The 16194-nt window shown below is 38.8% G+C and overlaps 1 protein-coding gene across 6 annotated transcripts in view; it reads left to right on the top strand.

Moving 5' to 3' along the window:
* Nucleotides 1-8881, top strand: part of TBL1X (transducin beta like 1 X-linked) — a 364349-nt gene extending 355468 nt beyond the window's left edge. For all 6 annotated transcript variants that reach the window (XM_056808017.1, XM_056808015.1, XM_056808018.1 and 3 more), the window contains 3 exons: nucleotides 334-499; nucleotides 2427-2528; nucleotides 5018-8881. In XM_056808017.1, the coding sequence (XP_056663995.1) occupies nucleotides 334-499; nucleotides 2427-2528; nucleotides 5018-5044 (295 nt within the window). In that variant the 3' untranslated portion in view covers nucleotides 5045-8881. The remainder of the gene's footprint in view (nucleotides 1-333; nucleotides 500-2426; nucleotides 2529-5017) is intronic.
* Nucleotides 8882-16194: the final 7313 nt, after the last annotated feature.

Consider the following 16194-nt stretch of genomic DNA (forward strand, 5'->3'; position numbering starts at 1 on the left):
TAAAATCCGGGTGACCCTGGGCAAGTCACTTCATCCCATTTGCCTCCGTTTCCTAATCTGTAAAATGATTAGGAGAAGGAAGTGGCAAACCACTCCAGCGTCTTTGCCAAGAAAACTCCAAATGGGATCATGTGATGGAAAATTACTCAATAAGAGCTCAAGAACGCTGTTTTTTGAGACATGCTGCTATGACAAATACTCGATTTCTAGGCTTTCAAAATAGACCCCCAAATAAAATGTGTAATCTGGTTTACTGAGCTAAAGGACAAAAAAAAAAGGTTTGAATGACGGCATTAAATTTCTTTTTTTTTTTTTTTTAACATATTTCCCTAGTGCATCATTTGATTCTACTGTCAGGCTGTGGGATGTTGAACGGGGAGTTTGCATCCATACACTGACCAAGCATCAAGAACCTGTCTACAGTGTAGCATTTAGCCCTGATGGAAAATACTTGGCTAGTGGTTCTTTTGACAAATGTGTCCACATCTGGAATACTCAGGTAATTACATGACTTCTGGAATATTGGGGTAATCTCATGACTTTCACCATGGAAATCTGTCCAGAAAACGAAACCTAATTCATAACTGTTGACCCACAAAACACACAACCAAACACCTTTTGGGGGTTGGAAATGATCGTTGGCGTATCCTCTGTCCACGATGGCAGATGGCATGAGTAGTTAAGTGCTCTGGAAACTCTTTTAACCCCAGCAAATAATTTAAAATGTGAAACGACTAAAAGCATAAAAAAATTGTTTAAAGAATGAAAAAAAAAACTTTATCCAATGATCTTATGCAAAATATATTTCCTGGATGAAAGCTGTATACTAAAATGCACTGTGTGAGACTGTTTTCCCCAAAACATGCCACAATTCTCTCTCAAGATTTACAGATTTTAAAACTATGTGTGAAAGAAAGCAAACACACAGAAGAGTTAATAGATCACCTCATGATTCTACCTAGAATCTTGGATAATCCTAAATTTAGAAGATAATCCCCAAACCTAACCTTTCTGCTCTAGAATATCTTCTTAATTGTTTTTGGCTTTATTGATGAATAAAAAACTAATAGCCATGTTGGGAAAATACATCATGCTTCTGAACCCAACCCGGATGCCTTCTCCTAAAGGAAGATTTTTTTGATCCTCACAAAAATGAGTATGCTTTTCTAGCAAACTCTCATACCTCTCCCTTTCTTGTGTCCATACATTTTATTTTTATCCATCTTTATTTCACATACATGCTGGAGTTTTTTTCCTGTGCTTGTCACTTCTCCCTATTAGACCATAATTCCTTGAACCCAGGCACTCAGAATGTTTGGTGAATGAATGGAAGAACAATAACCAACATCTACTTGAAAAGATTTTAGAAGCATGCTAAGTGGCAGGGGAATGACATCCAAGGGTTACAATTTTGCCACAAGAAATTCATAAATACATAATTCTCTTTTATCAGTCTATAAAGCAAATAAGGGACAGGATAGAGTTTTGTGTCTTAAATTATATTGTATGAAAAACATAATGGAAACACTTTATTTTTTTTAAGTATTCAGTGAGGGTCAGCTAAGTGGTTCAGCAGAAAGAGTGCCAGGCTAGAGGCAAAAGCTTATGGGTTCGACTCTGGACTCATACACTTCTTAGCTGTATGACTCTGGGTAAGTCACTTAACCCCCATTGCCTACCCTTTACTGCTCTTCTGCCTTTGAACCAATACTTGGAATTGGTTATGCTTTTTAAATGAAAGATGAAGGAAAGAAGGGAAAATATTCATGGGAAAATTGACCTTTCCATTTATAAACTTCCATCTTGAATTTGTGTTGATTATAGTTTCATTTTTTTAAAAAAGTATTCTAAATCCCTTTTCTGTAAGAAATGATTTGCACAATAGCACACACAAAAAAAAGAAATGTTCAAAGTATTTTAATCCCTGAATTCCTACCCCAAATAAAAGCATTTGTTTCAGGTATAAAGGAGAAAAAACAGTAATTTTCCATCTTGAAAATGGAAGATCAAATCTTATTCCAGCTTAGTAAAGCAGACACATGTTTACCATTCATAGAGGTTACAGGAATTCATTTTCTATCTAATAGAAAATCCAAAAATTAACCCACAGTTTTCTGACCTTTTTCATATATTAGAATGTCATACTTCATGTGCCTGTTAATTAATCCCAAAATACTTATCCAATGAGAATTTCCTTGGCTCAGACAAAGAGTATTTCCTGTTCTTTCCAGGTCAGTTTAATAGAGTGATTTCATTTGTGGCTACTGTTGATTAACTTGTTTGAGCTTGTCTGTATCCAGAAAAAAAAAAATCCAATTTTAGCTTTTGGCAAACCTTCCACTGTGTTTATTATTTGATAGTAAGCATCAAAACAATATATTAAGTGTTGAATGGATTTTTAAGTGGAAATTGATTTCTTTTTGCAGAGTGGAACTCTAGTCCATAGCTACAGAGGCACTGGAGGAATCTTCGAGGTCTGCTGGAATGCTAGAGGAGATAAAGTCGGAGCAAGTGCATCTGATGGCTCTGTAAGCGTTTTCTCTATTTGGGGGCTTTGCTTATGAGCAGACCCTAGTGATAGAATGGGGAAACAAGGGAAGATACCAAGTCCCGGACACAGTGATTTGAGTATAATGCAACAAAGGTTCTTTCAACTTAATTCTTGCCTCATCAACGTATTTAGGGGGACACTTAATTCTCAATGCTTAGATCAGTGGAAAGTAAAATTTGGCAGATCTCACTGAGCCTAAAAAGACTTTAGGTAAGATCCGTTTTTTTTTTTCTTAAAAGTTCTCCCCCCAACAAGAAACGCAAAAGAAAAATATGTGACATCACTTATCACTTGTATATATGGGTATGAGTTGGGGTTTAGGTTTTTTAAATTCACTCTATAACAAAAATGAATACTATGGAAATAGGTATTGTGATAACTTTTGTACAACCCAACAGAATTGCTTGTTGGCTTTGGGAAGGGTGGGAAAGAAAATGAATCATGGAAACATGAAGAAAGAAAGAAAGAAAGAAAGAAAGAAAGAAAGAAAGAAAGAAAGAAAGAAAGAAAGAAAGAAAGAAAGAAAGAAAGAAAGAAAGAAAGAAAGAAAGAAAGAAAGAAAGAAAGAAAGAAAGAAAGAAAGAAAGAAAGAAGAAAGAGAGAGAGAGAGAGAGAGAGAGAGAGAGAGAGAGAGAGAGAGAGAGAGAGAGAGAGAGAGAGAACGAGAACACATGCAAAAAATAAATAAACAAATGAAACAAATTCTCCCCCAGGTCTAGAGATAGGAGGTCATGGATTCATATCTGAACTCCATGACACCTCCTATATATTTGACCCTGGGCAAGTCACTAAACTCCCATTGCCCAGCCCTTACTGCTCTTCTGCCTTAGAACCAATACATAGTATTGATTCCAATATGGAAGGCAAGAGATTTTTTTTTAAGTCTTCCTCTCCCCAGACACCCCGCCCCCCACCTCCAAGTTTTCAGAGATTCATCACATTCTTCCAAGTTCAAATCTGATCTTAGACATTTACTAGCTGTGTGACCTTGAGCAAGTCACTTAATCCCTGTTTGCCTCAGTTTCCTTATCTGTCAAATGAGCTAGAAAAGGAAATGGCAAGCCACTCCAGCATCTTTGCCAAGAAAATACCAAATGGGGTCATGAAGAGTCAGACATGATTGAAAACAACTGAACAACTATCATCAGAAGGATCGTAGATTTTAAACCAGACAAGACCTTAGAGACCATCTAAGTCCAATTACCTCATTTTACAAACGAGGAAGCTGAGGCCCTGAGAAGTAAAAGAATGAACCAAAAATACCTTAGTCATAAATAAATTATAAATTATATAAATCCTATCTAAAATATATTAAATAATTATAAATTATATATGTAAATTTAAAAAATTTTAAGTCTATAAATAAATTACAGAGCTAGGGTTTATTCTCCAATGTGGATTGGCCATCTGGAGATGACCACACCAACTCCAAAAGACTGCTCGATTAACAGTAGTGGAGTTGGGATCCACTTTCATGGAGATCATCAAGGTGATGCGGTCCTAGATCTTGGGAAATGTCGAGAAGTGATAAGGGTCGGCAGAGTCAGGGGTATGAGTAACCCAACCAATTACTTACAGAATATTCAGGATCTTGTGCCGAACTTCCATGATGTATAGACCTTTGTGTTAATGATGATGTTATCTGTCCCTTTCCCGGATCTATGGAATTTATTAATTAATTAATTCCTGCAATTGATCTCCTTGCTTCCATCCTCTCCTCTCCCATCCATTGTCTTCACACCTGCAAACGGATCTTGCTGAGACACAGATCTAACCCTACCACTCTCCTATTCACAGACTTTTAGGAGTTTCCTGTTATGAATAATATGGAAATAAGTTTTGAGTAATAAGACTTATATAAAGCAGTGGAATTGCTTGTCAGCTGCAGGAGGGTGGAGGGAATATAAATCATGTAACCATGGGAAAATATTCTAAAGATAAATAAAATTTTTTTTAAATTGTTCCCCATTATTTTCTGGATAAAATAAATTGTTGTTGTTTAGTGATTTCAACAACATCTTCTGACTCTCTGTAATTCCATTGGGGGGGCTAAGGGGGGGGGGAGAAAGAGAGAGAGACACAGAGAGAGATAGAGAGAGTCAGAGACAGAGAGAGAGTGAGAGAGAGACACAGAGAGAGACAGAGAGAGTCAGAGACAGAGAGAGACAGAGAGAGTGAGAGAGAGAGACAGAGAGAGACAGAGACAGAGACAGAGAGAGAGAATGGAACAAGAACTGATGCAAACGGGATTAAGTGAGTTGCCAGGTTCACATAGCTAGGAAGTGTTGGAGGCCAGATACATATCTATATATTCATATAAATAAATACAAATGTATTTATGCAGATATAAATATATATATACATATATATATATGTATAACTGAATTTATGGGTCAAAGAAATGGCATCATTGAATACAGTGAATTCACAGCCTCTCACAATAACGACATTTCTCTTTCTTTCTAGGTTTGTGTTCTAGATCTGCGGAAGTAAAGGCAAAAAAACCTATAGAAAAATTTTTAAATGGACCAGCAGTGAATGTGTGGGGTAGCAGCACTCTTCAAAAACAATTCTAACAGCTCCAAACTGTACGAACTTGACTTACGTTAGAGTGTACAATGACAACAACTCTCCCTGGCCACAGGAGTCTAGTATTTTTTCTGTAATCTTCATCAAGGAGTAACACACACACACACACACACACACACACACACACACACACACACACACACACACACACACGCAGAGTCATATCACAGGGGAAAGGATGGTTTCCACCTGGAACATTCAGCCTTGGAAGCATGAAGCCACCAGCTAGACACTGCAACTGTTGGGTTTGCATCTGAGAACTCATTCTGATGGCTGGGAAAAAAACAAAAAATAAAAAACAAAACCATGAAAGCTGTGCCAAAAACAAAAACAAAACAAAAAAAAGCAAAATGCTGTGATAAACCAAAAGGGAAAAAAATTCCTCCTCCTTGTGGTGTTTTTTTTTTCCTTCCAATTTGGACACTACAGTTGCTTTCCCAAAGGACGTTCAGAGACCAGTTTGTACTGATGAAATGCGCGACTTTGTAATCTCGACACTTTCTATTTTCTAGAATTCTTTTTGTTCAATGGTTTTTCTATCAGCTGGAATATTACAGCCTGGGCACCTACAGGCTTTGATTGGAACTCAGATTTCCCCTCCTCCCCTATTCTCTTTTGTTCCTCTTTTTTTTTTTAATTTCCTTTTTGGTTTTCTATTCTTTTTTTCTTTGTGCAGTAAGCCCACAGTAAATGCAGCCTGATAGACATGACAAAATTTCTAAAAGACAGCTTTTCTCCTCCCCCTCCTCGTTTTCCTCCTTTCCCTCCTTCTCACTTATCATGCCCACCTTCATCTCTTCATGTCTTCATGTGCCCCTTCTCGCTTTCTTTTAGCCCTCCCACGCTTTAGACCTTAGCATCTAAGGGGGCACTTTCAATAAATTGCCTATTAAGTGCTTTATGTGAGAGTAGAGGGCTAGGGGAGCTTTTTACAGGAGAAAGATGACTTATAAAAGAAAGAACCCGGAGTATTTTTGGAAAAAAATATTTTTTATGTTAAGGGATTTTAGAAACTGAAAATTACCACCAGACATGAGCAGATTTGTGTGATTCATGTAAAAGACACAGACAGAGCTGGAAGTACTACAAAGATGCAGTATCCCTTTTCCTCTTTGCCTCATGAAATGCTATAGAAAAAATGTGGTTGAGCAGATAATCAACCTTCTCTCCCCTACTTACTGTGTGAGTTATTTTATTAACACATCAGCTTGTTTGCAGCGTGTGTTAAAAAAAAAATCCAAACCCTTGTTTCTAAGTGCAGTATTTCATTTTTCAAGCTTTAGATTCACCTTAGTAGCTTATGACAGTAAGTAAATGACAGGCGATAGGCACTAGGTCTCAACAGGAATTTCCAGACTCATAAGATGTTGAAGGTGCCATTAAAACCTACCCCCAAAGGCATGATTTCAACTATTCTTCATTCCTTTTTTTTTTCTCCTGCAACAACAGACACAGCTTTTTTGGTATCATCACCATTCTAGAGATTACCATTGGCTAGTCATCACAGAGTAGACTTTAAAAGGCTCCGAGATCAGACTTTAGAGAATAACCGAAATAAATGTGAGGAAGATTTTTCCTTCCTGAGGATGAAATATGTAGGTAGGATATTATTAATAATTTCTGCCGCTCTTTATAATTACTTTCCCTGATGAGAAAATGGGGAGAATGTTTGTTTGAATAATAAATCTTTTTACGATTGTTTTTAAAATAGTAATTTCTTTGTGTTCCTAGCGGAGCTCCATATTATTGTGATCAGGTGATCTTTTGCACTATTTTTTCAAAACCCTACACTGGCCTATTTTTAAGATTAGCAATAGGGGAAAATACTTGTGAGAGAAAGAGAAGAGGCTCTCTTTTAAATCATGCATTTTACTGCAAGCCTAAGAAGGGATCAGTGGGTTGGTCTGGTCATTGGGGCCCCTGTGGGCTGCTGATAACAGACAGATTCCAGCTTGGGTGCATGTTCCAGGGATGATCTGGGGTATTCTTGAGAAAATGGATTGTCCTCTGTGGAAAGGGAAGCCAGTCTCTGTGAAATGAGAAGAGCTTCCAGCAGTATTTTGGAACAGAATTGAAGCAGTTACCAAAACTGTTTGCATGGTTTTTTTTGTTTTGTTTTGTTTTGTTTTATTAATTGTTCCAGGATGATTAACAAGATACCGCTGGGGTATTTGAATTATCCAAGATCTGTCCTCTAGAGGACCAATGAAGTGCTCTGCTTCTGATCAGAGTATTTTTTTTTCAGCTACTTGTTCCCCAGGCACTTAAAACAAAGCCAAGCTAGAGGTTTCACCATTCCCTTCTTAGAAGACAGTGGGCCCAATTCATCCATTTTAAAATAACAGGACACCTACCTTGCTGTCTAGGTAGATTTGCGGAACAGCGTAGTTAGTGCCATCTTTCCTCCTCTATCTGCTTGCCCCACACTCACCCGTCCCCTCAAAGTAAATCACTGTACAGATGAAACAGCCTCAAGATATCTGAGAGAATGTTGTCAGAAGGTAGTGGCCCCATTTTTAATGCTTACCACCAGCGACCAGCCGCCATCACCGGAGGCGAGGAAGCTGGTAAAAAGAAACCCGTTAGACAATCTAAATATTAATGTGGGCAGCCAGGGTCTTGCTGAAGTATTTTCATTTTACCTCTTGGTAAATTTGAATCCTGTTTGCATGATCACATCCAATTAGAGCACTGTGCTAAGGAGGCTACGTTAGCTTCACAGAAGGAAGAAAACTTGCTCCAGGCTTCAGATGGAACCCTTCGTCCTCGCCATCTTTCTTTCCAAAGCATGCCACTGGTTCGCCAGGGACCAGATAAGAGTGTGGATGATCCCACATCAATCCATCAGCCCCATCGGAAAAAAACCCCAACAACAACAAAATTCATTTTGTTCATCCATTCAGCAAATATTTTGTCGAGTAACTACTTACTCAAGATGTCTGCCCTACTGCCAATGAGACGGTGGAGTCATCTTTATACTATACAAAGGACAGTTTGTTTTCTTTTACAATTAACTTTGTTTACAGTTCTTAAAAATCATGAGAAACAGAAGTACTTAATGACTTAGTGACCAAATACCCTAATTCTGTGAGCATACTAAATCTATCCTTCACTGACTGTCTTCAACTGGGTTTGGAAAGATGAAGAGCCGTGTTGGAGGGCCTATGCCTGAGCTCAGTGTGAGAAAGAGTACTGCATCTTTCACCTAGGAAGCATTGGATTGGTCCCATGGGGGGACAAAAAAGGGGCCTAACATGACAGGGTTGAACACGCACTAACCCCATGCTACATTGTAGGACTTTACTTTTGATTTGTCTTTAAAAAAAAAAAAAAGATCATTTCAGAGCCAAGTGACGTGCACTTTGTCCAACGTAAGGGTCTGCTTTTTGTTTCTTGTTATCTTTTCTTTTAAAAAAATCTTTGTTTTGCCTTTTTAAAAAAAAAATAATTGTGTTTCTTGTCAAATGCAGAGATGTTTTCAGCCACTCACTGAAGTTTTTGAATTCTGGCTTGTGCAGTTTTTATTGTCTGTGTCAGACTTGCAGCCAGACTCGGTTCTCCGTCAGCATTTCCCAGGTTCAGTTTAAAGTCAACATCAACCCGTTTTGTTCCCCCACCACCCCCTACTCACCCACACACTTAAAAATCACCTCGTGTGTCGTAACGCATTTGTTTCAAGGAGAGAATCAACAGATCATATTCAGTGTCTTGAATAAATTGCTATATTTTGATATTAGAAAACTTTGTGGGCGTCATTTTTTATTCTTCCTGGGACATTCATGTATACATTTACATTTGTGCCAAGAGATTAATAACCTAGAAACCTTTTCCAAATTGTTGATCCACTGAAGGTGAATCAAGCCTTGTTTTGAAATGATTATGATAAAGAAAACAATTACAAATTGTTCTCTAAAGTCTTGCTTGACTAAGACTTATTTAGGTGTCATCAAAACTACACAGTTCAAAACAACCATATCTGGAAATTGCATCAACTTTTTTTTTTAATTAAAAATTTTTTTTTTTTTTTAGAAAAAGGCTTCTTTTCATTGTTTTATTCAAGATGGCTATTTTGCCTCAGCAAACACACTCTTAATAATTGTCAGAGGTCCAGATATTGGGAAGTTTAAAGAATTAGATCAAGGTTAAAGTTCAAAAGAGTTAAGACAACTTAAAAAATTAATTTAGAATATTTAAATGTATAAGGCCTCCAAAATACTATAATTAGCTCCCATATTCAGTAAATGTGAAATAAAGATGATAATTCTTTAAGAATTGCTGTAAATAAAATGACAGAGTGGGAGGGGTGGGAGAGTGTGGAATTCAATTTCACATGGCAATAATAATCAGAGCTAGCATTTAAATAGCACTTTAATGTTGGCAAAGTACATATATCATCTCATTTGATCCTTACAACAACCCTGGGAGATAGGTACTCTGAACCTCATTTCCTCCATTACATATGGATAAATTGATGCTGAGAGGTTAAAGTGATTGGCCCAGGATCACACAGCTAATGAGTATATGAGGCAAGATTGGAATTCAGATCTTGACTCTCAAGTTCAACACTCTATCCATTGCACCCCCTCATACCACAAGGGGAAAAAAACCCACAAAATCTAATCATCCAGACAAGAAATACTTAAGTTTTAGTTTTGGAAAGTTCCTCAAGTACTCTTGATTTATCAAGATAGTGAAGTAGTATTATTTTTAAGAGGAAAAAATATTCAATACTAACAACTAAAAACCTAATTTTATCATTAATCTTTTACAGACAAGGATGAACAATTTCACATTAAGCAATTTCAGTATTTCATTAGATGCCACTTTCCTGTAAACTTTGGTTGTGGTATGATGAATAGAACCCTAAGCCTGGACACTCCCTGTATGCCCCAGGGTAATCAACTTCTGCCTTGCTTTCCCTATCTGTAAAATGAGCATCATAATGGCACCTACCTTGTAGAGTTGTTATGAAGATCAAAGCAAAATAGTTGTAAAGCATTTAGTACAGTGCCTGGTGCATGTTCAGTTATATCCTACTTTTGTTGGCCCCATTTGGGGTTTCCTTGGCAAAGAAAATGATTTGCCATTTTCTTCTTCAGCTCATTTTGCAAAGGAGAAAACTAGGCCAATAGACTAGTGATTTGCCCAAAGTCACACAGCTAGCAAATGTCTATAGTCAGATTTGAATTCAGATCTCCTTGACTCCAGATCTGGCACTCTATACACTGTACCACTTAACTGCCCATACTGGCACACAGAAGGTGTTTTATAAATACCAGTTTCCTTCCTATGTCTTAATTACCTTTTTCAGTTTAAAAAAACTGTGAGTAGTAGAGGAACCAAAATAGATAACTTACTGGGATACTCCACTTGGACCCATGTGGGATAAGAATACTCCAATTGGAGTATCCAAAAGACAAGAAAGTCTCTAGGCAGCAGAATTAATTCAGAATGATTCTAGCAATTGGATGCTATGAGGTATTCTGGGCAAGTAGTTGGGGTGTAAGGAAAAAATGACAGCAGATAATGCAAGTATCATTTCATAGATGTAGAAACAAACATAAAGAGAGGTAAAGCAACAAAACTCCCAGCTAATGAGAAGCAGAGTCAGAATTTGAATCAATATTCTGACCCTCCCTGCCCCCCATGTCCAATATTCTTGAAAGCCATACCACTCTGGACAATGAATGGAAGAGAGTTGAGTGAATTCAGACTAGGATTCATTCAGTTCTGTCTATGAATCAATCACTTGAAATACAATTACAAAAGAATGGCGGTCCTTGCCTTTAGAGAGCCGAGCCTGTGGTCTCTCAAGGTTCACAGTCCTCTGTCTAGGGGTGGTGGTCAGTCAAATAAGTGGTGAGAGACATTGTATGCTCAATCCTGTGTTTAGGCATCACACCATGTTCTGCCATGCACAGGGTTTGCGTTTATTTTATAGGTTCACACAATCTGGCATACAATCATTTCTCAACATACATGTTTCCATAGAACCTAACAATGGACACAAAGCCTAAAGAGATGAAACGTTGTTGCTATAACAGAAATAGATGAATGACATAGATCTGGACGTTAGTTTCCCTCACCTATGGGATGACCAGCTAGGAGAATCATTGTTGCTTTTGATCAGCTTTCACAATCAATCACAATTACTTAGGAGATGGGTAACAAAACATTTCGTAGCTAGGTGCAGGCTTAGAGGGTAACTTAAAGCAGACCAGAATTGGAATTTTCCTCAATTTCCAAGTTGCATTTTTCTTGTGTTCAAGCACCTGGCAAAGTTGCTTGGTTATGGTAAACATAACAAACCAGAGAAGTGTGTCTGTAACTTGTCTTTCAGAGGAATGATTGATGCAATTGTCATGCTTGGCCTGCAATGGGTGTGGGGCCTCTGAATGTACCTCTGCTAAGAGAAAGAAAGGAGGGGTAATGGGTAGTGATCTTTGGGTTTTAATTCTGTGAATGTAATCTTTTGGGGGTACTATTCTAAGGGGTTAAGGTGCAACATATATGTGTTAGCCCTATAAGTATTTGCTCTCATATTATTTCTCCTTTATTAAGAAGAGAACAATAATCATAACAATTCCATTAGTAAGGGAAGTTAGAGAGAGAAGTCATATAGAGGGGATTCTGTGGGTGCCTTATTTTCTGGGGGCTGCTTTGCAGTCTCCATTTCCCCAGACTATGACTTTGTCAGACAGTGGGGGTATAATGGCTCCCCACACTTTCCTCTAAGGAGCTTTATTATAACAATGGGAAGAGGCAACATGTGTAAGGAAGTGGACAACTAGAGAAAAATGTTTTAGTGTAGAAAATCACAAAGATGAATAGACCAGTACGGCAGGCAAAGAGGTCCAATCATCCCCCCAAGTGGAGTATCCCAGTAAGCAAACTGAGACTGTCATCAGTCTAATCAGCCTGATCGATAGTTGACTGGGCAGGGACACAATTATCATGAGGTAGGGTGAATAGTAAGGAATAAGAGAAGATCTCTCTGTACCCAACCAAACATAAACACATATTATAACCAGGAAATAGTTCAAAGCATGATCACCCACAAAAGTAATGATGTTGACCCACCAGATCCTGGGAACTAGGCTGGTTACGGGGTCTATGGCTAAGATTAAATCTGAGAATAAATGATGGTGGCCCTTGTATGTAACATCTGGGAGCAAGAAGCACCGTTTTTGCAAAAGCTTATGTCATGCAATTTATATGTTGGAATTGACTCCCACTTAAAGCCTGTAACAATGAAGAAATAATGACCACCCCGGAAAACAAATCTTTCACTTAGAGTGATCTTTTTTTTTTTCAAACTCTTACCTTATGTCTTGAAATGGACACCAAATATCGATTCCAAGATAGAAGATCAGTAAGGGCTAGGCAACTAGGGTTAAGTGACTTGCCAAGTGTCACACAGCTAAGGAAGTATCTGAGGCCAGATTTGAACCCAAGTCCTCCCAACTCCAGACCTGACTCTCTATACACTGTGCTACCTAGCTAGCCCCTTTGGTGTGGTCTTTTAACAAGAAAACAGTGCAACGTTTCAGAACAATGACCAATATGACAATATTTCTCATGTAGATGCTTAATTTTAAGGGGAATTCTAAAGCACCATAAATAATGTTTCACAAGCCACAGGAAATCCCTGAGAGGAGTTGCTAGAAACCACACACAGATGCACCATAAAGTAAGCACTGCCATTTTCTAATGTAAATAGCTATCTAATTACCAGAAAGTACATGGTTGGCTTTTGACAACAATGCTGGTAATTCTTCTTTTGGACCATTAAATAGTTTTCATTTATTTATTTTAAATATATGGAACTGTTTATTAGGGCCAAATGCTTTTTTTACCAAGTTTATATGACTAAACTTCCTTTGTCTTGCCACTCCACTTGGATGACTGGAAGAAAGAATGAAGTCAATGAATTTATGAAGTTGAAACCTCTTAGTCTATGATTCTCAAAAAGGTTTTCCATATTATTTGGGCAGCTGGGGTTTCGTAATGGAGAGAGTCATAACCCTGGAGTCCAAATCTCATCTTCCTGAGTTCAAATCCGGCCTCAGACATTCACTCTATTTACCTCAGTTTCTTCATCTGTCAAATGAGTTGGAGAAGAAAACGTCAAACCACTCTAGCATCTTTGCCAAGAAAACTCTAAATGGGGTCATGAAGAGTTAGACATGACTGAAAAATGACTGAAACTTAGAAGAAACTTCTATCAAGGTAATCTTGGCTTAGAATATCTTTTGTGTATGCTAATATTAGCTTAAAGACAGGCATCATTTTAAGTCACCCAATTCAGAACAGTTCATTCATTCAAAAAAAGTTGGATTAAGCACTTATGACATCCATGAACTGACCTAGGTACTAGAGATACAAAAACAAAAATCAAACAATCCTTGTGCTCAAAGAGTATCTATTCTATAGGGTGTAGTTACAGTTGAAACTGAAGAATTGTATAATGTTGGTTGGGCATATGAAGTGAGATGGGGATGAGAAACAAAATAAATAGCTGCAGTTCTGGGAAAGATGCAAGTTTTTGCTTCCAGAGAGAGAGTAATGGCCTTACCTGCCCAGGCAGAAAAATTGAGAGGAGGTTGGACATAAATCATAGGGTCCTATAGAAATGACCACCAGGATTCCCTTTTAGCTAATGAGTACACTCAACTTGATTGAGGGCCACTTGGGAGTTTAACTGTTGTTACTTTATTATATAATTATATACAAAAACCAATTGTTTCTGCCATTAATATTAGCTGATATTATCCGTTATCTTGTATGTTGTTGTTCTAAACATATATAATAACTGGTTGCTGCTGTCCATACTCAAAGAGGATGAAAATGGCATCACTAGAGATAGCTTCTGACTCCCACATAAATTAGATTTAAGTGAGGCAGAGATGCACAAATTCATTGGCTTCACTCTTTCTTCCAAGCATCCAAGTCCAATGGCAAGACAAAAGTCAAGACAACTGATAATGGCTTAGGATTCAATGAGTGACCCTAGAATCTTCAATGTCTAGCCAATCTCTATGTGCTTTATAGCATCTACTTCAGCTACTTTCATGGCTGTTGGAACAAATTGTTCTCATTTGCCCCTTCCACCAGGATGGTGTAGACACCCCACTAACTCACTGATAGGTTTGAGGTCTGCCAGTTGCCCCAACCTGCTTTAGCTTGTCTGCTGAGACAGTTTACTGGGCTATAGCTTCTGTGCAGGCTACAGTTTTTTGGAGCCACAGGTAATAAGAACTAGGTGAAACTAGAACTAGTGGACCTAGAACTAAAACCTAGAATCCCAAACTACTGGACACCAAAGGTGGACAGAACTGAAAAGGGTCCAGCAAGCCCTCACACCAGAAGTTCAAGTCCTCCCTAAATGTCCTATACACCTCATATATAATAATAACTTTAAGAGGGAAAATTATGAAACTGGCCATTAACTAATAATTTTATTAATTAAAAGTAGTAGGGGGTATGAAGATTAAATTAACTTCCCTGCCCATTTTTATATTTAATCAACCAAAAATGTAAACATCCCACTTAATCTTTAAGTGGGGGAAGTCTGTGACCCATGTGTGCAATAGTGGGTGACGAATCAGAAGGCAGTCCTAAGCAAAGCTTCAACTGTAATTGGTAGACGTAAAAGTAGAGGAAGGCACAGGAAGTGACACAAAAGAAAGTGTCTTTAAAAGGGAGTTACAGCTTCCTGTGGGGACTTCTGGGAGTTCCGGAGTTCTTCATGCTTGGGATTTCTGACTGCTCTCATTCCTCAGAGTTCTGAATTCAAGTTGGAGGCTGGTGAAGAATCTGCTGACTGGACCTGAGACTCTGTACTTGGTGAGACTGTTCTTAAATCTCTCCCTTTGGACTGACATGGGGTGAGTGAAAAGAGCTGTCTCCTTTCCCAGATTTCTGAAGAGACTAGCCTCAGGAGAGACCTATCCTCTTGAGAGAAGTTCCTGCATCCCCAGGTCCTCAGCTCAAAGCTGAGATCTCTCTAGCTAAGGACTAACTAGCCCTGCCTGGGTTGAGCCAGGGCTGGAGCAAAATACTTAGTGCATAGGCTAGATATCTTACCCTTTCCTCTCTCTGATTTCTTACTTCAATCTTTCTATATTTTGTAAATAAATTATTAAATAAATCTTTTTGGGATTTCATAAAATTCCTGGTGACACTATTCTTAAATAATCCAATCCAACCTTTTCTAATGACCCTTTTTGACTTCCGGTTAAGATGGCGGCTTAGAGAAAGCTAAAGCTCAGATCTCCTGAAAACCCTTCCCGACCGATCTCAAACGATAAGCTCCTAAGGCGCCGAAATTCAAAACGATCAACAGCACAGACCCTGGGAACCCTCCTCCTGGACCTGGACCTGGATCAAAAGGTACAGCTCCCCTCAAAAGCCAGAACCCGAGATCCCTCGGACCTCAGGGGTAGGAGCGCAGAGTCCAAGGCTCCCAGAAGCCGCAGCCAGGCTGGGCTCAGAGAGCAGAACCCTCAGGGCCTTCTACAGTCCCGGTGAAAGTTACTGCCTGGGGCTTCCGCTGCAGAGAGCTGGTCGAAACAACAGCAACCCTCAGGGCGGGCAAGACAGCCTCACGGGCTGGATCCTGCTATCCAAGTCGCAGTGAAAGTCCTTGCCCTAGAGCTTGGGAAAGCTGCAGCCCATCCCCCCGCAGGCCTACGAAACAGCCTCACGGCTAGCGATTCTGAAGGCAACTTCCTGAAAGCGAGCTAGGGGGAGAGTGTGGCCTCGTGGTCTGACCCTTCCATTCCAGCTCCAGTGAGGCATATTCAGTTTAACCCAGGGAAAGCTCTTAGAACCAACATCTGCCCAGGACTAAAGCCTCGGATCACCAGAGATAAGAAAAGCTAATCCTCCACATTCAGAAATGGCAAACTCCACAGAACCACAGAAGCCCCAAAATACCAAGAAAAATAAGAAGAAAGGGGCGACTTTGGACACATTCTATGGAGCCAAAATACAAAATACAGAGCAGACAGAAGATAATATAAAAGAAAATGCTCCAAAACCTTCCAAAGGAA

The sequence above is a fragment of the Monodelphis domestica genome, chromosome 8 (genome assembly GCF_027887165.1).
Source record: "Monodelphis domestica isolate mMonDom1 chromosome 8, mMonDom1.pri, whole genome shotgun sequence".
NCBI lineage: Eukaryota > Metazoa > Chordata > Mammalia > Didelphimorphia > Didelphidae > Monodelphis > Monodelphis domestica.